At 40.5% G+C, this 22,911-nt stretch overlaps 3 protein-coding genes across 5 annotated transcripts; 2 read left to right on the top strand and 1 right to left on the bottom strand.

The window, feature by feature from the left end:
- Window positions 1–2,155: 2,155 nt before the first annotated feature.
- Window positions 2,156–8,722, bottom strand: luc7l3 (LUC7-like 3 pre-mRNA splicing factor). 2 transcript variants are annotated; one of them, XM_020654977.2, is made up of 11 exons: window positions 8,514–8,722; window positions 7,440–7,506; window positions 6,562–6,601; window positions 6,323–6,467; window positions 6,083–6,157; window positions 5,862–5,966; window positions 5,601–5,762; window positions 5,043–5,410; window positions 4,711–4,907; window positions 4,377–4,597; window positions 2,156–2,757 (listed from the first exon to the last, which is right to left on the bottom strand). In XM_020654977.2, the coding sequence occupies exons 1-10, from the start codon at window positions 8,610–8,612 to the stop codon at window positions 4,410–4,412; spliced, it is 1,446 nt and encodes a 481-aa protein (XP_020510633.2). In that variant the 5' UTR covers window positions 8,613–8,722; the 3' UTR covers window positions 2,156–2,757; window positions 4,377–4,409. The 2 variants fall into 2 exon arrangements, with proteins under 2 accessions (XP_020510633.2, XP_020510632.2); XM_020654976.2 differs by having other exon boundaries at window positions 2,156–4,597.
- Window positions 8,723–10,243: 1,521 nt separating this feature from the next.
- On the top strand, window positions 10,244–15,449 carry LOC109980214 (interferon-induced protein 44-like). Its single transcript, XM_065964990.1, has 8 exons — window positions 10,244–10,309; window positions 11,342–11,374; window positions 11,508–11,541; window positions 11,678–11,876; window positions 12,123–12,272; window positions 13,117–13,288; window positions 13,378–13,478; window positions 13,593–15,449. The coding sequence occupies exons 2-8, from the start codon at window positions 11,344–11,346 to the stop codon at window positions 13,836–13,838; spliced, it is 933 nt and encodes a 310-aa protein (XP_065821062.1). The 5' UTR covers window positions 10,244–10,309; window positions 11,342–11,343; the 3' UTR covers window positions 13,839–15,449.
- A 381-nt stretch (window positions 15,450–15,830) lies between these two features.
- On the top strand, window positions 15,831–22,354 carry LOC109975786 (interferon-induced protein 44-like). 2 transcript variants are annotated; one of them, XR_010668894.1, is made up of 9 exons: window positions 15,831–16,565; window positions 17,428–17,472; window positions 18,031–18,064; window positions 18,201–18,399; window positions 18,707–18,856; window positions 19,435–19,606; window positions 19,697–19,797; window positions 19,906–20,122; window positions 21,813–22,354. XR_010668894.1 is itself a non-coding variant. In XM_065964991.1 (8 exons), exons 2-8 carry the CDS (start codon window positions 17,430–17,432, stop codon window positions 20,065–20,067), a joined length of 861 nt encoding a protein of 286 aa, XP_065821063.1. In that variant the 5' UTR covers window positions 15,832–16,565; window positions 17,428–17,429; the 3' UTR covers window positions 20,068–20,387. The 2 variants fall into 2 exon arrangements, 1 of the variants encoding a protein (XP_065821063.1); XM_065964991.1 differs by lacking the exon at window positions 21,813–22,354 and having other exon boundaries at window positions 15,832–16,565; window positions 19,906–20,387.
- Window positions 22,355–22,911: the final 557 nt, after the last annotated feature.

A 22,911-nucleotide genomic window follows, 5' to 3' on the forward strand; every position in this document is an offset into this window, starting at 1 on the left:
GCAAGCTTTTGCAATTTGCCTTCCATATGTGTGACCAGTGGCGATTCTAGAGTATGTTGGGGCCCCAGGCAAAAATAATTGCAGCGAGGGGGGGGGGGGGGGGGCTACAACCCGCATTTGTCAACATAATGTCTGCCATTGTCCCAAATGTTACTCCCCTTCCTCTTTTTTCCACATTTCTGTTTTCTCTCCTATAGACAGATAACTCCTCTTCATGTTTCCTGGTTGACTTTTAAAGACACATTTTGGTTTACACAGCAATAATCACGCTTTGCAAGGCAGCAAGTGTGAATGCTTTTAAATGGGGCCCCCTTAGGGAGGTTTTTACCTACTGTCATTGCAAAATTTGCACATTTTGGGCAGCTGCTGTGGTTTAAAGTTTGTGAATCCTCAATTGCATGCCTTGCCTGTTGTCAAGCAGCGCCTCTGTGTGTGACATAAAGCGGAATTATTCGTTTGCAAACTAAGCCTTGGTGGTATCTAAGCACACTACTAATTCTACTTGAGCAACCCTAGCATCCTTTATTGCTTCATGTTGATATTGTGCTGAGAGGTGAAAGGTTATCCATCTGAAACACCTCACAATAAGAGATGTAAAGTTGATTTCTGCAGCATTCAGTCTGCAGTAAATGTACAGGGTGTGGGGTTGTACACTAACCTGCGTGCACAGTACAGTAGCTATTAATTACACTCAAACGATGACCTCGCACAGAATGCTGCAGCTTTCTCCACGGGCGCTTTGTGAGGAAAAGGTCAGGAACAAAGAAAAAAAACCTACAGCCTGGCATGTAGCCAGCGTTAGGGGCACACACTGTACAGATAAAAACAAGGGGAAACCATGTGCGTTCGACTAAGAGCTCATTAGAAGCTGAAGTTTTATTAAATTACACATAAGTGTGGAAGGAAGTTTAGAAAGAAAATATGAAATGGAATGTTTCAAGGCTCAGCGATAATTCAGGGGTTCCTCTGACTCTTTCAACTAAAGAGCACAGAATCACAGAGGAACATTGATGGATGAAAATGTTCCATTCTGTCCTTCAAGGTAGGTCAGCAGGATACGTGTTCTCACTCAGCTACAAGAGCGGCGGGATGAAAGGATGGCTTGAGGTGCAAAGTTTGTCGTAATGTACGTATAGATCATAGACTGTATGTATTATTTACAGTCTATGGTATAGATCGTTACAGACTCAGCAGGATGAAGATATTATACAGGAGTGACTTTCTGCAGACTACAGGTTACATTAAAAGTGTTTACAGCTCGTATGCAAAGTAATCAGGCATGAGATCGACAAAGAAAATCAAAATTACACAAAAAATTACACCTAAAAAATTCAGCTTATTTAAATGATTTTGTCATCTATGTCATGAAATAGTTAAATATTAGCCATTTGAATAGGTGGCATCATGGGGGATTGTTGTGGTGTGGATTAAACGCTGCATCATGTTGGTTGTGATATTTGTGTAGTTGTCTTGTAATATTTGCAGTTTTTGTCTCGTTTGTTATCTGAAGCCAAAATGCTTCCACACGTCCGATTTAAGACGGTGGTGCGTCCTCCATTTCTAAATCTAGCTCTGCAGCTGCTGACGCTCACCACATTATTGCAATTCATTTTTCAGAATACCGATGTGAACCTTGACTCCTTTGAATCGATTTATCACGATTAATCTTTCCATCCCTAGTCGTATCCTTTAAACAAAACCAAGGATGTGTCGTTTTGTAGGACAACACTTTTAGTTTAGCACTTGTAAGAAAGGTTTCTCTAGTTAGAAAATCTGGAAGAATCCCGTCCTTGGAATACCGTTTGCTAAATGTTCTGACTGGCTTACATGATTTCCTCCTGAATAAAGAAGTCAAACATAAAAAAAACATTTGGAGATTCACTATTGAATGAATAAAACCTTAATACATAATAAGATAAGATGAATAATAGATTAAACCAGAATATTGGCTCTATGATGATTTATGCTTACTGCCATCAAAAATAAGAATGCTTTCAGAAAATAACTTGATTGTAAATTATTAAACAACAGAACTGTGGGAATAAGAATATCATCCTGATGTAATACACTTTAAATGTGGCTGAAACTCATTAACGGGCGACTTACAGGAAACCCAACGAAGGTAAGAATGAAAGAAAAACACCACACCATCAAAATGTTTTCACCTTTTATTCATCGAGACAACATGGACAGTAAAAGCAGATCAAAATTAAACAAGTCTTCAGTCTTCAAAATCTTTTGATCAAAATGAAATCAGTATATTTTTTTTTTTACAGTAAGGGGACATCATGGTGAGCTCGACGTGGAGGAGAAAAGAGACACGGCCGGTCAGGGAGACTAACATTGTACATACGCGTTCATCTGACTTTAGAAAAGAAGGGGCAGGGATGTGAAAGTGGAACCTGACACACAAAATAAACCACAAGCACTGACTTTATTTCATTTTCACTAAATGCTGAAAAACAAAGAGGGGTGTGTAAAGTTTTTTTTTTATAAAAAGAAACACAAAAAGCCATAATCTCCTCTAAGTTTGGTAAAGTGATGCCTGGGGACATGTAGACCAAGAAACACATTAGATGAACCACAACTACCTTCCTCCAAGATCAACAGGTAAGGGAACATGAAAATCATCTCATGTTTTTAAATAAGCCACTACACAACTGTGGTTCACCTTGTTTTTAAGCAGCGAGGTGTCAGGTTCAGGGTAAGGATGGGTGCGCTCTTCCACTTTTCCTCCACCAGGTAGCCCAGCTTCCCCTGTTGAACAAAGATGTTCACAAAATGTCATGTTAGCAAAGGTCCCGCAACAAGGTGTTTTTTGTTTTTGTTTTTTTTAACATCTGCTGCTACTGGAGCAACATCAACATTTAGATAAACGCTACTGGTCAAATGTATCCCTCAATTTAGCCACAGAGGAAGGTGAAGGTTGTAAACAAATTTAACTGCTTATGATGCACACAAAAATCCTGATGTGGATAAAAAATGATCTACCTAGTAGCACCTATCAAAAGTCTGTACTTGGACGATTCTAAAAAATAAAATAAAAAAAAGGTTTGGTCACTACCTTGCACCCTTATCCTTTAAAAACACTGACAAGCCTGTTTGATATTCCCAGCACTGATGCACAAGTGCAATCATTAAAACTCTTGGCAGAATTTGAGCCAATTTAAAAGATGGCTTCCTACCAACTCAACCTATGTGACATTTAAAGTCTCAAAACAAAACATGAAACTTGAGCATCTGGGGCAGGTATATCAAGCAGGCTGCCTCGTGCATCTCAGCTTTGAGAAAAGTTAATCTCTGGCATTTCTATGACAACCTCTTAACCTTTGCAAAACATATCTGAATGTTAATTTTAAAACAAGAAGCACAATAAAAAAAAAAATGTACACATCAAGCTTTTACATCCATGTTTTGGAGAAGTACAGAATAGTTATTTCTGACAGGCAACAGCATTCAGAAATGGATGTGGGTAGAGAAAGGAGTACCTGGGGTGAGTACCTGCACAGTTTGACAGTCAGAGAGTATCCATGATTTTTAATTTGCCCTTTTCTCATGTGGTCTCGCTCACAACACCAACGCTGTGTGAGGTGTGGAAGTCAGCTGCAATTCATTCGATAAACCCTACCCTCCAGTTAGTTAGTTACATAAGGCCCCCGGTGCTAGGACACCCCCCAAACACACACTGCATGGTATTATCAGGCACAGTAAGCTGGACAACAAATCCAAGGCATTTGAGAAATGATAACTGTAAAAAATAAAGTTGCTTGTTTTTTTTACATACACCTTTGACTACAGCTGAAAGTCTGTCTGTGTGTTTATATGTGAGCAGGAGAAATCCCCACTTCATCTTATGTAGACACATATAGACACACAGAGGGTGACTTCTCTCCCTTTATGGAGGGAAAGATCTCAGCAAACTGAAAAAGGTACACTTTCCTACTTCAAAGAAGAAAGAAAAAACACAGGGTAATACAGGCAGGAAAATTTTACTGGTTAATACCTTTTCTGCCATTTTGCCTGCAAAGACAAAATACATCTCTAAGGAAAACCCAGATACAAAACGAGGGGTACCTCAGGGCATGTTTGCTCAGGACTACACTGGCTTTTCCCTCTTGGCTTTGTGTGAATGTTTTCTACTTTCTTCTCATTCATCGGGCCTAGTCCTTCATCTTCAGTGCATACTTATGATGCACTATTACAGAAAACAGGATAAAGATATATGCACAAAGTACATAAGACAAAATCATAGGCATTGAACTGAACTTAAACAGGGTGGGAAAGGTAGGGAGAGAGGGAGGGTGAGGGAGATGGGAGAAGGGGGGGACAGGGTTGGGTTCAGAGCCAGGGGGGAGCAGGGAGGAGGCCGCACTTACCTGAGCCTGATCTGAGGTCCTATCAGATCAGTTTTAATTGGACTGAGTGTCACCTTCAGAATGGAGGAGCTCTTGCTGGCCGTTAAGCAGAGGGGAGGAGGCGGAGGCAGCCACCTCCGTCTCCATCGGTTCCACTTCGGACGAAGCCTTGACGGTGGCTGCATCGCCGCCAGAGTGCTTGTCTTTCTTAGAACTGCTTCTCTCCTCTGTCGACTTACGGTCTGAGGAAACATTACGCGTTCATGAACAACAATGTAAACAGATCCATCACAAGCCAATTACTGTTCCATGTCCCTATTGAGGACCTTAGATCTCTGCGCCCACTGGTCCTCACCTTTGTCTTTTGATGACCGCTCTCTGTCCCTCTCCTTGTCCCTGTCCTTGCTGCGGCTGCGGTGGCGGTGAGATTTGCGCTCTGAGCTGCGAGACCTCCTCCGTTCGCGGCTGCGGGAGCGTCGTTTTCTATCGGAGCGATCCCGGCTGCGCCTCCTCTCCCTCTCCCTGTCCCTCTCCCTGTCCCTGTCCCGGCTCCTAAAAAAAAAAAAAGAAGAAGAAGAGGAGGGGAATGGGGTGATTATTTTAAAAAATAGAATGCATTGAGTGACAAACTGGAACTTTAAGGCCGACACATTTCTGTTAAATGGGATTTTATAGAGTTGGCCATACCTGCTGCGTTTGCGCTCCCTCTCCTTGTCTCTGCTCCTGGACCTTCGCCGATCACGGGATCTGCTCCGTTTCCTGTCCGACGCTCGACTGGAGTGGCGGCTGTTGGAGTGGCTTCTGCGTGACCTCCTGTCCCTGTCCCGGTCTCTGTCTCTGTCCCGGTCTCTGTCTCGCTCTCTCTCACGCTCCCGCTCTCTCTCCTTTTCCCGCTCCCTCTCCTTCTCGCGTTCCTTCTCTCGCTCCTTCTCCTTCTCTTCCTCCTCTTTGCGCTTTTTCTCCCGCTCCTCCCTCTCCCGCTCGCGGTCTTCTCTGTCCTTCTTGAGCGCGGGGGTTTCGCCTGGGGGCTCTTCTGAGCGGCGACGAAGTTTCTCCTGTAAGCGAGAACACTCGTCTTAACTATGAAAAGTTGATCCAAATGTTTCAAAGATGGCAGTAAAATATTAACAATTTCTTCTCTTGCAACAATGTCAGGACTCTGAATAAAGAAATTATGTTTTCTAGTTATTACAGCGTTACATTACCCTCTAGCTATGGGCTCTGTGGGTCAGAAACTCTTGTTACCTTGAGCTCCTCTACAGTAGATTTGATCTTCGCGTAGCCCATGTGTTGCTTGCCCATCAAGTGATCGTCCACGCGTGATTGTGCATCCCCCACGATGAGGAAGGCCCCACACACCTCACACACCTCCATCTGTTTCTCCTGGGCTGCAAAGCTCTCGATTGTCTGGAAGAAGTTTGAAAATTAAACATGTTTATTAACAGTGAAAATAACACAAGAAGAACCTGTAGTAGGCTGACTGTCCTGTTCAGTTCCCTGACTCACCGAGGGGGTGGAGCTGAGCAGCTCCCTCTCCTCCTTCAGCTGCTCCACCAGCTTCATCATTCCCTGGGCCTCCTCCACTCTGCCCTCTGACCCCAGCTCCTCGATCTAAGCAAAAGCCAACCAGAGAAAAGACAAATCAGCTTCATCACCATCCATGCCTTAAACTGTTATGTGTCAATAAGGATGAAGTTGGATGTCTTATATTGTTTTTTCATGCAAACCTGTAAAACTAGGTCTTCAATTTTCTCTGTTAGAACCTGGGCCTTCTCCTCGTTCTTTCCAGCTGGACCAGGACCCTGAAGGATCAAACACACTGTATCTCAGGTACAAAACAGCATCTATTTCCTTCAGGTTGATGATGTGCATGGTTAGAGAGGAAAGAAAGACGCACCGACTAGCATATACATTCACTTTAGCGATCGCTCAAAACAGCAACGCAGTCAAAATTAAAAGTTACAAACCCCCGCATTCTGCTGAGCTTGGGAGAGTGCAAGCCGCGCATGTCCTCTTCGAATCCGCCGTTCCACCTCTGCCAGCAGCGACTGCAGATAACGCAGGAAGTCTCGCTCATATCCCTCCTTCATGAACCGAGAGCTTTTCTCATACCTGCAGTAGACGGGATAGAAACGGTTAATAAGGTGGCAACATAAAGACACAAACATTATGTCCCCCTGCCCCCCCGAAAAGAATCGGAACTTACGTTGTTCTAAGATTTTCATCGTGGATTTTCTCACAAGGACCTGTAAATGAATTAAACGCTTTAGTATCGTAGAACAGGCCAGTTTCATCTGTAAGTTACCAAGGACCACGAGGGATGAGTTAAAAAACAATGTAGTAATTCAACATAATTTATAAAAAGGTCTCAAAAGGCACCTCATCAGTCTTATTTCTGTTTGAGTCTCCTTTTTATACAAATGAAATACTTCTCCTTCACATATCTATCTTTTTTTTGCAACATGTGCTGTGTACAAAATCAGCTGCTGCTGCCATACAGAAACATCTAATAGATAGATAGATATCTATCTATAATAATAATAATAAATAAAGATAATTTATTGATCCCGAAGGAAATTCAAAGCATCCAGTAGCAGGTTACACGACATATATGACATGAAAGATTTGTTAAAAATTAACCACAAAACCGACGCCCCCCCCCCCTCATACATATATATTAACCCGAAAAAAAGATTTAAAGAATACCTCTAGATGAAACAAACTTAAACTGTGCAATTAAAAATAGATTTACACAAGAAATGGACATAACCCGTGCAGGGATAAAAATATATGTGAGATTTAAAGAAGAACCTATAAACAGTTGAGGAAAAAAAACTGTAATTAGACCTGAATATAAAAAAATAAACCTTCTGAAGTTGTCTATATATGTACAGCAATGTTTAAAAAAGCAGACAGTGCAGAGTTATCAAAAACAGACATTAAACAAGAGGCATTAAATTAAAGGTGCTGTGTAAGTAAATTGAGGTGATCATTAAAGTGATCAACTAGAGGCTGACTCTTGGGACAGCTGTGCAGATGGGAAGTGGAAAAAGGAAGATTTAGTCCAAGAAGCTAGTTTCTTACCCAGGTCAGATCGGGTGTTTGTGAAGAGCTCAGCCGGACAGAAGCCACACAGATAGTACCGGCAGACCTATGAGGGGGAAACAGAGAAGTTTAAGATAATACCGACAGACCTATGAGGGGGAAACAGAGAAGTTTAAGATAATACCGACAGACCTATGAGGGGGAAACAGAGAAGTTTAAGATAATACCGACAGACCTATGAGGGGGAAACAGAAGTTTAAGATATTACCGACAGACCTATGAGGGGGAAACAGAGAGGTTTAAGATAATACCGACAGACCTATGAGGGGGAAACAGAGAAGTTTAAGATAATACCGACAGACCTATGAGGGGGAAACAGAGAGGTTTAAGATAATACCGACAGACCTATGAGGGGGAAACAGAGAAGTTTAAGATAATACCGACAGACCTATGAGGGGGAAACAGAGAAGTTTAAGATAATACCGACAGACCTATGAGGGGGAAACAGAGAAGTTTAAGATAATACCGACAGACCTATGAGGGGGAAACAGAGAAGTTTAAGATAATACCGACAGACCTATGAGGGGGAAACAGAGAAGTTTAAGATAATACCGACAGACCTATGAGGGGGAAACAGAAGTTTAAGATATTACCGACACACCTATGAGGGGGAAACAGAGAGGTTTTTCAGTAATCCTGACTGCAACAACAACGTGGTTTTAGAGATTATGTCTCAAATTACCAGTTTCACTAATGTCACTCTCTGAAGCAGGTAAAACACCCATCATGACGTGAGCATTAACTCTGACTTAAGTGGCATCAAGAATAAGGTTATAACTCTTAATTCATAACGCAGGCAATTGTAACGTATTAGCTTTAGCATTAGCTTTAGCCTACTCTGAAGCTAGATTCCCCACCACGCCTCCCTGGATGACACTTAAAGAAGACAAATTCCGAGTCATTTCTGTTTTATAGCCTATTAACAGTTGTTTTAAATCCGGCAAAACCTCACAGAGCCTATTTTTTTTTTTTTAAAGATCCCGAGCTCTGTAAAGTTCGTTTACTAATCAAACGAGCTAAACTAAGCTAGGCTAAGGTTAGCTGCTAACTTACGCTCTCGTCGTCCCATCGCACGTTGCATCGCTTTTCATCAGGGGCCAAGTTTCTGTCTCGGCCCATTAACTCATCGAGCAACTGGGCTGCCGAGAGCATTTTGTCCTGTGTATAATGTAGCTCCGATTTAAACAACTACGGTGAGTCCGTACGAGCCTTTTCATTTACTGCGCGCAGAGTTCTTATAATCAAAATGGCCGACGCTGTAACAACGCCCGTGTGGTCCAACAGCAGCGGACCTCTGAACCGGAAGTACACATTTCAAGATTAGTTTTATAAGTAGGTGGATAATCGGAAATTTTACGCAGACCATAATTGTTTGATACCAATAAAGTCCGAGATCGAAACATTTTCAGGGCGAAATAAATAAAAACGCATTCACACACAAAGTACGTGGATTATTTTACTTTGAAAGTATTTACCGGGACTCATTGAATGTTACTTTGTCTTACTTGATAAAATATTTGAGGGACCCGGTGACAGTTGATTTCTTTTTGATAGCTTTACTTACAATATAAACTTCAAGTGTAGGCCTACTGGCTTATTTTAATTAAATTAACAGAAAATGATTTTCAATTTGATTTAACTGAAAAACTCCACTTACTGTCATGGCAGAATCGTGATTAGATAGCGCCCTCTAGCGATCAATCACAGTATGCAAGTATACAGTCTGTGGTAACGGGGAAGCTAACACAAAAATCTATAAAAACTTTTTGCAAAAGTGCAGCAGCTAAACTCAAAGAGTAGGACCCCATTCAGACTGCCATTTCAAGTCGGGATATTTATATTATGACTGGTGTAGATGTTGGACTGCATATTGATTACACATTACATAGTTTTACCGTTTCAACTTCAGGGAGTGACAGGAAGAGGTGCCTGTAGCTGCTTGCCACATGGAGACACATTAAGAGTCAAACACTGAGAAAAAGTGGTTCCTGGTAGACAACCCTTCAGCCAATCGTCTGATGAAGATGTATTCCTTTTCGGATTTTATTACACAAATTGTGTCCTGGAATTGTAAAATCTGGTGCTTTTAACGATTTGTATGCAGATTCTGCAAAATGGAAATTGCCCTAGAAATAAACCATGTGCACTAGAGGAGGTGGGACAGGTTGTATAAGTATCAAGCACCTCAAAGAATCTTCAATCAAAGTGTCTTCTGTATGTTGGCAGAGAAGTACAAACGCTTACTATGAAAACGTGCAGCAAATTTAAAAATTATGCAAATTTAAAAGTGAACGCAGAAGCCAAAAACTAAAGTCACGTCCAAAGGCATTGCAAAGAAAAAAAAAAAAGACATGCTGCAAAAAGCTGAAACAACTGCGTAAGCATCAAATACATAAACGATTCATAATCATAAAGACATGTTAAAAAAAGAAAAAGGCCAAGTGGATGAGTATAGAGGAAGAAGGGGACACTGAAGGGCGGGTGGGGTCAGCTGGATGTAAGAGCCAGGTGATGAGGACAGGTAAACACAGAGGGAAAGGTAGAATGAGTAAATAAAATAAATACTGAAAAAAACATTTAGATATCACTGCTGTATCTGCAAAGACTGATATAGTCAGTCAGTAAAGATACATTTTTCCTTTTTATTATATCTTGTGCAAATTCTGATGAACCTGCACACTTAAAAAAAACATCCGATAAAGATCTGCACAGCCATTTCTCGGAAATCAGGGGACTTACCAGAAACAGACAAAAGAACAAAAGTGAAAGTAAGAGACCCTATAAAAAATCTGGACCAGCCTGCACATTTGCAGAGTCACTCCAGAGCATCCAGAGCATCACAAGAAAAGGTAAGACTCTCTTCATTCTATGATTTTATTATTCATCTGATTGACGTCAGTTTGTTTTAGACTTCAAGATGTTTATAATGATAAATCTCTTTTTTATAAAGGACTCCTTGTACTGCTGAGTTTTCCTTTTCCCTCTTTGTTTATTTTTTCTTGAATGATGTGAACATGGAATTGATATTTATTTAAAAGTTACTTTAACAAACCAACTCTCACATGAACTGTTTATTTATTTTAATTTGTTTTTACTGACGAATAATTTTAATGGGCTGCATGGTGGTGCAGTGGTTAGCACACGGTGGTTCCTGGTTTGAATCCCTGTTGATCAGGCCCCTCTCTGTGTGGAGTTTGCATGTTCTCCCTGGGGAAGTGTTTCTCTCTGGGTACTCTGGCTTTCTCCCTCAGTCCAGAGATATGCTCGTTAGGTTAACTGCTGACTCTAAATTGCCCGTAGGTGTGAATGTGAGTGTGGCTGGTTGTCTGTCTCTAAATGTCAGAATCTGTGATTGACTGGCAAACAGTCCAGGGTGTGACCCGCCTCTCACCCAATGACAGCTGGATGTATGAATTTAAAGATAAATCTATGATCTACTGAATGTTTCCATAAACTTCTTTAACACCACATACTGAGGTCATGTATTAAAAATCAGATAAAAGTTCTGAGATACTTTATCTGAATATCTAAATGTATTCAGCTTCATGTGTTTACTCCGCTGCAGTCCAGAGGGAAATAATGAACCTTCTAGTCCACTACATTTATCAAGCAGTGAAACTTTCTGTAACTCATAAACTGAACTGCCATGAGTATTTTACACACAGGTAACAGTTTGGAAAAATGTTGGAAATACACTAAAACAGTAATAATCAGCACTGAGGGCTTGAGCTCTTACTCAAATCAGTACATAGTGACTTCATCATTCATTTGCAAAGCTGTATTCCTCATTGTTGTTATTTTTACAGAGTTTATGATCTGAATATTCTTCCTTTATCGAGGTAAAGTCATCCACATTAACACACCACTGTTATATTTTACAGATATGGGAGGAGAAGAATCCAAACCACCTTCTCGTAAGATTTTCCACATGTAGTTAAAATGATTCTCGTTCAAATATTACCATTCAGTGAAACATGATGCTGTTTAAATTGTTTAAATAGTCTGAAGTTGTCTTACTGTATGTTAACATGTGAATTTGTCTTTCAGCTCTTTTCAGTGAGCCATGGAGGACTCTGCCGACGTGAGTAAACAGGAAGTGAGGGTGGTGAAACTGGATGTGGTTCTGCCACTCAGCAGAGCATCAATAACAATGTGCCTGTTGAACATTCAATATTTAAAACACTGAAGTAATGAATCTCATGTTCTTCTACCAACAGGAGCACTCAGGACAATCTCAACTTTCTGAAATCTTACCAACCTCGAAAGAAAAAAGTCAAACATCTCAGGATTCTGCTTCATGGACCGGTCAGTGCCGGCAAGTCCAGTTTCATAAACTCTGTTGAAAGTGCTTTGAGAGGCATTGTTACAAGTCGAGCTGAGACGGATGCGACCTTTGGGAGCAGCTTCACCCGAAAGGTATGAACAACTGATGACTGTGGTGACTCAAAACTAAGATTATTCACCATTCTCTGTAAACTCAATTCCTTGAAGAAATTGATATTTTTTTGGCAGCTCAGTTTCAGTAAAAGATTACAAATAAAATAAAAAACATTTGATCAACATAGATTATCACTGAATAAAATGAAATTATTTTGTTGGTTTAGGAATGTCTATTTTAGATTAACCTGAACGATGCAAATTATTTCTCCTTCTTCTTCACAGTACCAAACATACAAAATTCAAAAAGATGATCAGAGCTTCTATTCTATTGTTTTCAATGACATCATGGGCTTGGAGGCAAACCTCAACAATGGAGTCCAGGTGGAAGATGTCAAACTGGCCCTGTGGGGACATGTGAGAGAGGGTTACAAGGTACACTCCTAAAACTTTCTCTTTTTTTGTTAAATAAATAAACAGTTATATTGCAGTGAATAAATAAACAGTTGTAGAGCAGTGAATGAAATAGTTATTACACACAGTAAGTACCGAACAGTTAGCAGCAGTGAGTCATTATTGCACATTGTATTCCCGTCTTGTCCTGTCTCATGGGCTCTCTTAAGGCCTAAGATGCTTTGTGGATGACTTTTATATTTACAAGGCCTTAGTCTGCACATTAAGGGAATATTCTTAGAAAATGTCATGATTCTGAGAATTTTTCTTCTTTACCTGCACATTGCAGCTGTTTGCCAGGAGGCTTAAGGCCCTCCTCAGCTTCACCTCTATGGCTGTCTCTTGGCTGATTTGATTTGAATTTATTTATTTAATAGGGACAATGCAATTTAACATAGTTTCAATAAAAAGCATGAAACTGATGTGCTGCATCAAGAGAATACAGCTATTGCTGATTTCCAACTCGTGTCCCTAGTTGGGCTTTTGGGTTGACTGAAAGTTAAAGACCAAATTTTTAGTACGGCGAGGACCATCAATGGGCCTCATAATCCTATATTCATGTTGCTGCATTAATGAATTACTGCCACCTACAGAGAGGAGTGTTTCAAACCATTGATTAGAATTGTTTTCATGTGTCCCTTTTTTACATAAATAAACAGAAAGAGGACCAGCTCGTAATAAAACTGCTCCTTACTAGGAAAGGTTAGAAGATCTCACCTTTGAGTTTCTCTTTTTTTAAATTACAAATTTGCTTTTTTATTCACTAAAACATTCATGGCTCTGTGCATTGAAAAATACTGTTAGAATGTCTATTTTTGTTTTATAGTTCAAACCTAATGGCTCACTGACAAAGAATAACCCGGGCTACAACTCCAACCCCTCTCTGGATGACAAAGTCCACGTGCTGGTCTGTGTGGTTCCTGTCAACTCAGTCTCTCTGTTAGATGACAAAGTCGTGCAGAAGTTAAGAGAAGTCAGACTAGCTGCCAGTGATCTGGGTCAGAACAGATATCACACACTTACATTTCCATATCAGGCAAATTAAATACAAGAAAATCAAAAGATGAAAATGTTTCCACATCTGCAGGAATTCCCCAACTGGCCATCCTCACCAAAGTTGATCGGGCCTGTCCTGAGGTCAGATCAAATATTCACAACTTGCACAAGAGCAAGAAACTGAAGGGACAGGTGAGCCGGTTTAGATTTGTTATTGTTGAGTTTCAGTTCTTTTTTTCATCACATTTCCACCTTTGGTCTGAGCTTTGCAATCCCTGATTATCTGAAATTATTTGACTCCAACAGGTGGAAAAATTCAGTGCAATGCTGGGAATTCCCATCAAGTCCATCTTCCTGGTGAAGAACTACGAGTCAGAAATCAACACATATGACGACATCAACGGGCCGATTCTGACCGCACTGAGACAGATGGTCACCTTCGGAGAAGACTACCTGGTTACCTGTGTCCATTCTGTGGACAATTCAAAACTTATTTTACTGATACTTTTGTCATTTTTGGTGCTATTGTTTTCATATTTAATACTGCTGTGAATTTTTACTTAACTTTTAGAATTTGAACAATTTCAGTTATAAAAGGCCTATAATGTTCTGTAGAACAAAAAACACTTATGACCCTCGTCCACTTTTTAGACATATCTAAACCCATTATAATCACGATTTTTGAACCTATGGCCATTGCAGCATAGAAACATCATTTTTGTTATTATAGGCAATCAATCTGTAGACCAGACTTCAAATTTGTAGATTTTACCATTTTTTATCATATTGTGCCATTATTCAATTTTAGCAACCAGCACAAATACATGCAATTTTCCTGGTAAGCACTAGGGACAGTGTTGAAGCTTCTACAAACCATAAGAATAAATGAGTTCAACTAAAATTATGTGGGATTGTAGATATGGTTGTCACAGAGTGATGTATGTGTATAAAAATAGTGTGTGTGAGTGTGTGTGTGTGTGTGTGTGTGTGTGTGTGTGTGTGTGTGTGGGGCTAAGATGCGGCTCTCTTAATGGCTAAGATGCTTTGTGAATAACTTTTGCCTTTACCAGGATCTAGTCTTTAACGTTAAGGGGAAATGTAGCTGCAGCGTGTTCCAGCTCCTCTGGCTGTCTGCCACAGTGGCTGGAACTTTTCTCCCTTCTGTTTTCGTCATGCCCTGCTGTCACTCTCAACTCTTCCGGTGATTGTTTTCCTTTGAAAGCTGATTTAAGCTCGGCTTTTGTCGGGATCTGATGGTTTTAAAACCGTTTTACCAAATGTGTTTTTTATCAGAGAAAATCTGCGCTAAAATCTGTGTGCGAGTGCACAATTCGAGAGTAGCGAGCACGGGAGGGACAGCAGTGAAGCCGTCGGCTGCCTTTCAACTATGACACACTAGCGCGCACACGAGCACTTATGATACGTTGATGCTGTAGCAGTTATTAGCACAACGTTTTTAAAATAATTACTGACAAAACACCGGTATAACAGGAAAGCGCTGTGAAATTGAGAACGTGTTACTGTCTATTTTTTTTAAGGTAGTATTTGAACTGCCCCGAGCGGGCCAGCTGAACGTGTAATCAGCTGGCCCGGACTCAATCATTCATCCGGCCCAGCGGGCCAGTTATAATGTCGAGCCCTGTCTTTCTCTGTTTCTATGTTGACTGAAAGTTAGTGAGAGACAGTATTTTCAATATTGTGACCGCCATCTTTAAGTTTCAAAACACCTCGTCCAATTGATGACATCACTTATGCTACGTTTTTTTTTTTTCCCAGTCTGTGGTTTGAAAAATAATCTGTAAATATGAATAGACGAAGCCTGAGTGACGTCAGCCATCTGTTCCTGCAGGGGGCTTTGGAGTCCCATCGATAACGGTCTCCATGCTGGAAATCCTGTCTCAACCTAACTTTCAGTCAAAATAATAACAGGCTGAGAGCTGGAGCTGAGGCGGGTTTTAACCTTATGACAAACCATTACATCGTGCCCACCTGTCAATCATGTCAACACATTTAGACTTACATGTCTAACTATGGATAACACATATCGTTCATAAAATTAAAATGGATCAATTTATTTGTTTTTTTTAACCATGTTAATGTCTACTGTAATAAATGGCTTATTCATTAATCATCAGAAAATAAAATGTATTATTCCAGCCTTCATTTATCAGTAAGAAATGTTGTATTTTTTTTACTTTGATGACTTTAGTTTGTATACACTGTACCAAACAAGAGCAGGAAAAGATACTTGTTTGTATAAGTATCAAGCACTTCAAGAATCAAAGAATCAAAGAATCAAGCACCTTGTGTCTTCTGTACGTTGGCAGACGAGCATTTGCACTTGCTATTAAAACCTGCAGCAAATTTAAAAGTGCAGAATTTAGAAGCATGAAACTAAAGAAACGTCCAAAAGGCATTGCAAAGAAAAAAAAAAGACATGCTGCAAAAAGCTGAAACAACAGCGTAAGCATCAAATACATGAAGGATGCATAATCATAAAGACATGTTAAAAAAAAGAAAAAGGCCAAGTGGATGAGTATAGAGGAAGAAGGGGACACTGAAGGGCAGGTGGGGTCAGCTGGATGTAAGAGCCAGGTGACGAGGACAGGTAAACACAGAGGGAAAGGTAGAATGAGTAAATATAAATAAATACTGAAAAAAACATTTAGATATCACTGCTGTATCTGCAAAGACTGATATAGTCAGTCAGTAAAGATACATTTTTCCTTTTTATTATATCTTGTGCAAATTCTGATGAACCTGCACACTTAAAAAAAACATCCGATAAAGATCTGCACAGCCATTCCTCGGAAGTCAGGGGACTTACCAGGAACAGACAAAAGAACAAAAGTGAAAGTAAGAGACCCTATAAAAAGGGAGACCAGCCTGCGCATTAAAAAAAAAACAGCCGATGAGGTGCTGGTGGAGCAGTGGCTAGTGCGCGTACCCCATGTATGGAAGCTGAAGTCTTCCAAGCGGGTGGCCCAGGTTCAAATCCAGCTTGTGGCTCCTTTCCCGCATGTCATTCCCCACTCTCTCCCTCCCTGATTTCCGACCCTATACACTGTCCTATCTCTCCATTAAAGGCACAAAAAGCCCCCCCCAAAAAACAGCCGATAAAGATCCGAACAGCCATTTCTCGGAAGTCAGTGGGCTTACCAGAATCACACAAAAGAACAAAACAAAAGTGAAAGTAAGAAACCCTATCCTATAAAAAATCTGAACCAGCCTGCACATTTGCAGAGTCACTCCAGAGCATCCAGAGCATCACAAGAAAAGGTAAGACTCTCTTCATTCTATGATTTTATTATTCATTTGATTGACGTCAGTTTGTTTTAGACTTCAAGATGTTTATAATGATAAATCTATTTTTTATAAAGGACTCCTTGTACTGCTGAGTTTTCCTTTTCCCTCTTTGTTTATTTTTTCTTGAATGACGTGAACATGGAATTGATATTTATTTAAAAGTTACTTTAACAAACCAACTCTCACATGAACTGTTTATTTATTTTAATTTGTTTTTACTGACGAATAATTTTAATGGGCTGCATGGTGGTGCAGTGGTTAGCACACGGTGGTTCCTGGTTTGAATCCCTGTTGATCAGGCCCCTCTCTGTGTGAAGTTTGCATGTTCTCCCTGGGGAAGTGTTTCTCTCTCGGTACTTCCTCCCTCAGTCCAGAGATATGCTCGTTAGGTTAACTGCTGACTCTAAATTGCCCGTAGGTGTGAATGTGAGTGTGGCTGGTTGTCTGTCTCTGTATGTCAGCCCTGTGGAACAGTCCAGGGTGTGACCTGCCTCTCGCTCAATGACAGCTGGATAGATGGATGAATTTTGTTGGGGTTTTGCAGAGCTAATATGCAGTGAAGCTATTTGTAACTCATGAACTGAACTGTCATGAATGTTTCACACCGAGGCTGGTTCTAGGCATGCTGTTTCACACACCAGTAAACGGTTGGAAAAATGTTGGAAATACACCAAAATAGCAATAATCAGCATTAATGGCTTCAGCTCTTACATAAATCAGTACCTAGTGACTGTATTCCTCATAATTGTTATTTTTACAGAGTTCATGATCTGAATATTCTTCCTTTATCGAGGTAAAGTCATCCACATTAACACACTACTGTTATATTTTACAGATATGGGAGGAGGAGAATCCAAACCAGCCCCAGCACCACCTTCTCGTAAGACTTTTTGCACAAATATTAAAATGATTCCTGGTCAAATATTGTGACAGTGTTTCTTGAGGTGATGTTGATTATAAGTTTAACCCTTGGTTGTCCTGCCGTTAAGTATACACTACATATACTTTATTAAATATGCCTTTGGGTGTGGGTAAGCAGGAGCACGGGGACATCTTCTGCTGTTTATCTCATACACATTAATATCCGTCTGTAGCATAGCATGACACACCCAGACTGAATAACAACAACAGTGATACATCACTTCACTGGTCTTAAAGCAATATCACTCCGCCAGCCGTAACCATGAGCAACCTTAAAGGCAAAGTGCATCATCAGACTGTTACTCTTCCAATTGTATGCAAAGTACAATTTAATTAAAAAATAAGTTATCCATAAATCAAATGATGTTTATACTCTCAACCTGAGAAAAAATGTCTCAAAAATAAATCTCATCTCCATCTTCCAATATTACCATCCAGTGAAACATGATGCTGTTTAAATTGTTTAAATAGTCTGAAGTTGTCTTACTGTATGTTAACATGTGAATTTGTCTTTCAGCTTGTTTAAGACAGCCATGGAGGACTCTGCCGACGTGAGTAAACAGGAAGTGAGGGTGGTGAAACTGGGTGTGGGTCTGCCACTCAGCAGAGCATCAATAGCAATGTGCCTGTTGAACGTTCAATATTTAAAACACTGAAGTAATGAATCTCATGTTCTTCTACCAACAGGAGCACTCAGGACAATCTTAACTTCATGAAATCTTACCAACCTCGAAACAAAGGAGTCAAACATCTCAGGATTCTGCTTCATGGACCGGTTGGTGCCGGCAAGTCCAGTTTCATAAACTCTGTTGACAGTGTTTTGAGAGGCATTGTTACAGATCGAGCTTTGACGAATGCGACCTCTGGGAAAAGCTTCACCCTAAAGGTATGAACAACTGATGACTGCTGATCTACATCATATAATAAAGAATAATAAAAAATAATGAAGTTAGCTACTTGAAGAGTGCAGTTTCTGAAAACGTGGCAGATTTTGCCTTTTCATCTCATTTACTTGAAAAACATTATGATTTTGTGGCAGCTTAGTTTCAGTAAGAACATTTAAAATAAAATAAAAAATAATTTGATCAATGTAGATTATCTCGCTAAATAAAATGAAATAATTATTTTGTTGGTTTAGGAATGTCTATCTTAGATTAACCTGAACGATGCAAATCATTTCTCCTTCTTCACAGTACAAAACATACAAAATCGAAAAAGATCAAGAGAGCTTCTATTCTATTGTTTTCAACGACATCATGGGCCTTGAGAAAAACGCCGACAATGGAGTCCTTGTGGAAGATATCAAACTGGCCCTGCGGGGACATGTGAAGGATGGTTACAAGGTACTCTCCTAAGACGTTCTCTTCTCTTTTTAAAGGGCCCTGTGGAGTTCACTTCAACAAGTGTTTTAAATTAATGCAAGCAGCACCCTCTGGTGTTCAGAACAGCAAAAACCTGCAGTTCCTCGAGTTTCCACCAGAGGCACGCTGCAAAAGCCCTGGGCCCATATCCAAAAATAATCTGAAAATGCTCTAACACAGCTTCTAGTTTATCTTAAAAGATCCTAGCAAGGAATCCTAGACGAGGAGTGATTTAGAAACACTCTCTGAGGCCCGCCTCAGCTCCTCTTCACCTCTATTATTGCTGCATTAATGATGGATTATGGCCAACTTCAGATAGGAGTGTTTCAAACCATTGATTAGAATGAGTCTCACATGTGCAATGAGTTTTTTTTTTCCATAAATAAACAGAATGAGGACCAGCTCATAATAAAACTCCTTACTAGGAAATGTAAGAAGACTTAACAGGGCACCTTGGAGTTTCTTTTTTTGCATTATCATTTTGCTTTTTTATTCACTTATTACATTCACGGCTCTGTGCATTGAAAAATACTATTAGAATATCTATTTTTGTTTTTCAGTTCAATCCCTGTGGCCCACTGACAGAGAATGACCCGGGCTACGACTCCAACCCCTCTCTGGATGACAAAGTCCACGTGCTGGTCTGTGTGGTTCCTGTCGACTCAGTCTCTCTGTTAGATGACAAAGTCGTGCAGAAGTTAAGAGAAGTCAGACTAGCTGCCAGTGATCTGGGTCAGAACAGATATCACACACTTACATTTCCATATCAGGCAAATTAAAAAACAAGTGATTAAAAGACTGAAAATGTTTCCACATCTGCAGGAATTCCCCAACTGGCCATCCTCACCAAAGTTGATCAGGCCTGTCCTGAGGTCAGATCAAATATTCACAACTTGCACAAGAGCAAGTACCTGAAGGGACAGGTGAGCCGGTTTAGATTTGTTATTGTTGAGTTTCATTTTTCATCACATTTCCACCTTTGGTCCGAGCTTTGCAATCCCTGATTATCTGAAATTATTTGACTCTAACAGGTGGAAAAATTCAGTGAAATGCTGGGAATTCCCATCAAGTCCATCTTCCTGGTGAAGAACTACGAGTCAGAAATCAAAATGAGTGACGACATCAGCGGGCTGATTCTGACCGCACTGAGACAGATGGTAACCTTCGGAGAAGACTACATTAACGACAGGTAGATCGTCTCACTGCTGAGGCAGACGATGCGTGATGAAGGAACATTAACACAAACCTGTAAGTGTAACCTGCTGTGTGATTTATATCATGTGATGTAAGGCGTGATTGATTCATTGATGGTTAAGACAGGAGGAAACAAATAATGGATTTCCTGACCGTTCTTAGCTGAGTTTGACATTTTGTATTTCTTAATGATGACTGTGTAAGAGGTACAAAATCAAAAGTGGGACACAATATTTACTTTGTTTGCATAAACCATTACAATCAAGTCATTCTGAATATTTACATTATGAACATGAAATTAAAAAATCAACAGTAAAAACGTTGTTGTAATTTGTAAATGGTCAGGTAGTCTTAATAGATTAACCTAGCACAAGAAAAGTACACAATCCGGCACAGTTAAAAAACCTTACATCGTGCACAGCTGGAAAAACCTCAAGATTGAAAATGGAGCCCTGCGCTAGCTCAGGCGGAATATGGTACTTTTTCCTGCAAGCGGCCATCAGCTGATCTGAGAACCGCCCCAATGCCAACCAATCATTATCGCACTCTGACAACAAGGCGGTCTATTTAAACCATTCTGCCTCTCACTCCTCCTGCATCACATCCACTCTGCTGCTAGACACTGCTGTGAAATACTCCCTCCACTACCCTAACCTCCACCAGCTTCAGTCAGCACACTTTATATTCTAGGATGAGTTGTTTGCCTGTTATGTCTGCAAAATGTCAGGATAATTACATGCACATTCAGGTTCTGTTCTGCATGTCCCAATGGGGGGAATTAAAGGTTTGCGCTCTCAGCAAACTCTGAGAGCTAAGAGCAGAACCAATACCAGCAAATACAACTGTACAAACCACAAGTGGAAGATAAGGTTACATCTATGACAAGAGTATTCCTGACTGAACTACAAAGAAACATCCGGAGTGTTCATGTTTCACACTTTATTGTCCTTTTTGTTATCAGTGTTCTTGATGAAGTGGTCAGACTCGTTAAACCTCCGATGGTTGGACATGAACCCCCTTTGACATCCTGTCTGTCCTCGATACAACGTTTCAAATTTCACCTTTGCACATTTGATGGTTATGTAAGAATGATTAATGATCGTTATGAATTCTGCAGCACAAAATGGGTTTCAAAATAATTGGACCTCAAATCTCATGTATGAAACGGAGATGCACACACATCACAGTGTAAGCAGAGCAGATCCAATAAAGTGGGATAATTCATGCAACCTCTGCAGTGACATGGTCCAGCATTCACAAGGGAAGACTTGAAACTACTCTGATATTATCATCATAATTGATTTATCATCCACAGAGTGCAGGAGCAGTCGAGAGAGAAAATGGCACAATTAACAATGAATTGGCAAAATGCAGCTAAACGTAATGAATTTATTCATCTTGGTAATTTTGTGGATATGCCATTTACATCTCTCTACCAGCTTATAGGGTAATTCTTCGTTTAGGTCTGTGTAAGACACCTCATAGCAGAAAAGGGAATATGATTGGCTGATGATCAAGAAATGTATATGTCTGACATTTACAAGTGAATGGTAATGTAATCTGCTCTCTATCCTATTACATTGCAAATAAGACAAAAACATGGTCTCAGTCCTTTTGAAATCATCTTTCTCTTCACACTAAAATGACCGCATTGGACCTCATATTGTGAAGATGAAATATTAAGGTACAACAGCTCTCTCTCTCTCTCTCTTGTCTATGTCACTCTTCCAACCACATTTTCTAGTCTAAATGCTCATCCACAGCAGACTCCACCCTAAGATATCCAACCTGATGATTGGGTTCTCATCAAGGACTTCAGGAGAAAAGAGGAGGTTCACATGGGTCCCTACAAGGTTCTCCTGACCACTTAAAAACAAAGGTAGCGGTTGTGGGCAGAGCCACTTGGACCCAAGTCAACCACTGCAAGAACACGCCAGAGGCCAACATATAAAGGATGAAGGAATATGACTGAGGTGGAGGCTGGTTGCTGCTCTGAAAAATCAGTTATGATGTCCTCATCAAAGTGTTCAAATAATGCCTCCTGCACTACAAAAAGTATGCCATCAATTTTGAAACACAAATTGGGTTGTGTGGGTACTTTTTATCAGGGTGCAAGGTGGCACTGACCCAAGGACGCTTCAGGTGGCGCCAGTAGCGAAGCGAGTGTGGGGGCAGAAGGTGCGGCCGCCCCGGGCCCACTGTTGTCTCAAGGGGCCCACTTTGAGCCAAATTTAACATGCATTTTGTTATTTAGTTGAATTTTCGAATAAAGTTAGTTTGACTAGGTTTGAGTCTCTCTTTTCTTTTGCCGCAATCAAGACACACAATGTATTTTGTAAAGGAGAGAGGGGCCCCCCTCCACTGCCAAGGGGGTTCTCAACTTCGGCAGCAAACAGCACCAGCGGGGTGTAATGTTTGTAATGTCAATGATTCCACCTCTTAGCACCCCCTTTGCTGGGCCCCCGCTGCTGTCTGGAGTTTTAAAAACCTAGTCGTCTGTCTGCTTTATTTCTGTTTACCTCGCTGTTTTTCATAACATTAAAAGTGTAAAAAACTAAATAAAAAATGTTTTCTCATTGACAACTCAACCCTCAACAACTCGACCTGACAAGTCTCCTCCCGTTGCTAGCTCCACTCATGTAAACGAAAGTAACCAAGCAAATAAACATGTTAGAGAGGAGCACCCAGCTAGCTGCAGGAAAGCAACAGCGCTGATGAAAACTTAACTGGTAAATTGTTTCATCATTATTTGTGATTACGTTTAGATGCTGGTCTTTTGTTTGTGGGTGTGTTGTAGACTGCCGTGTCTGCTTGGTTATCGTACTGTATGAACGACAGGCCAT

Source organism: Labrus bergylta, chromosome 16 (genome assembly GCF_963930695.1).
Source record: "Labrus bergylta chromosome 16, fLabBer1.1, whole genome shotgun sequence".
Taxonomy (NCBI): Eukaryota; Metazoa; Chordata; class Actinopteri; order Labriformes; family Labridae; genus Labrus; species Labrus bergylta.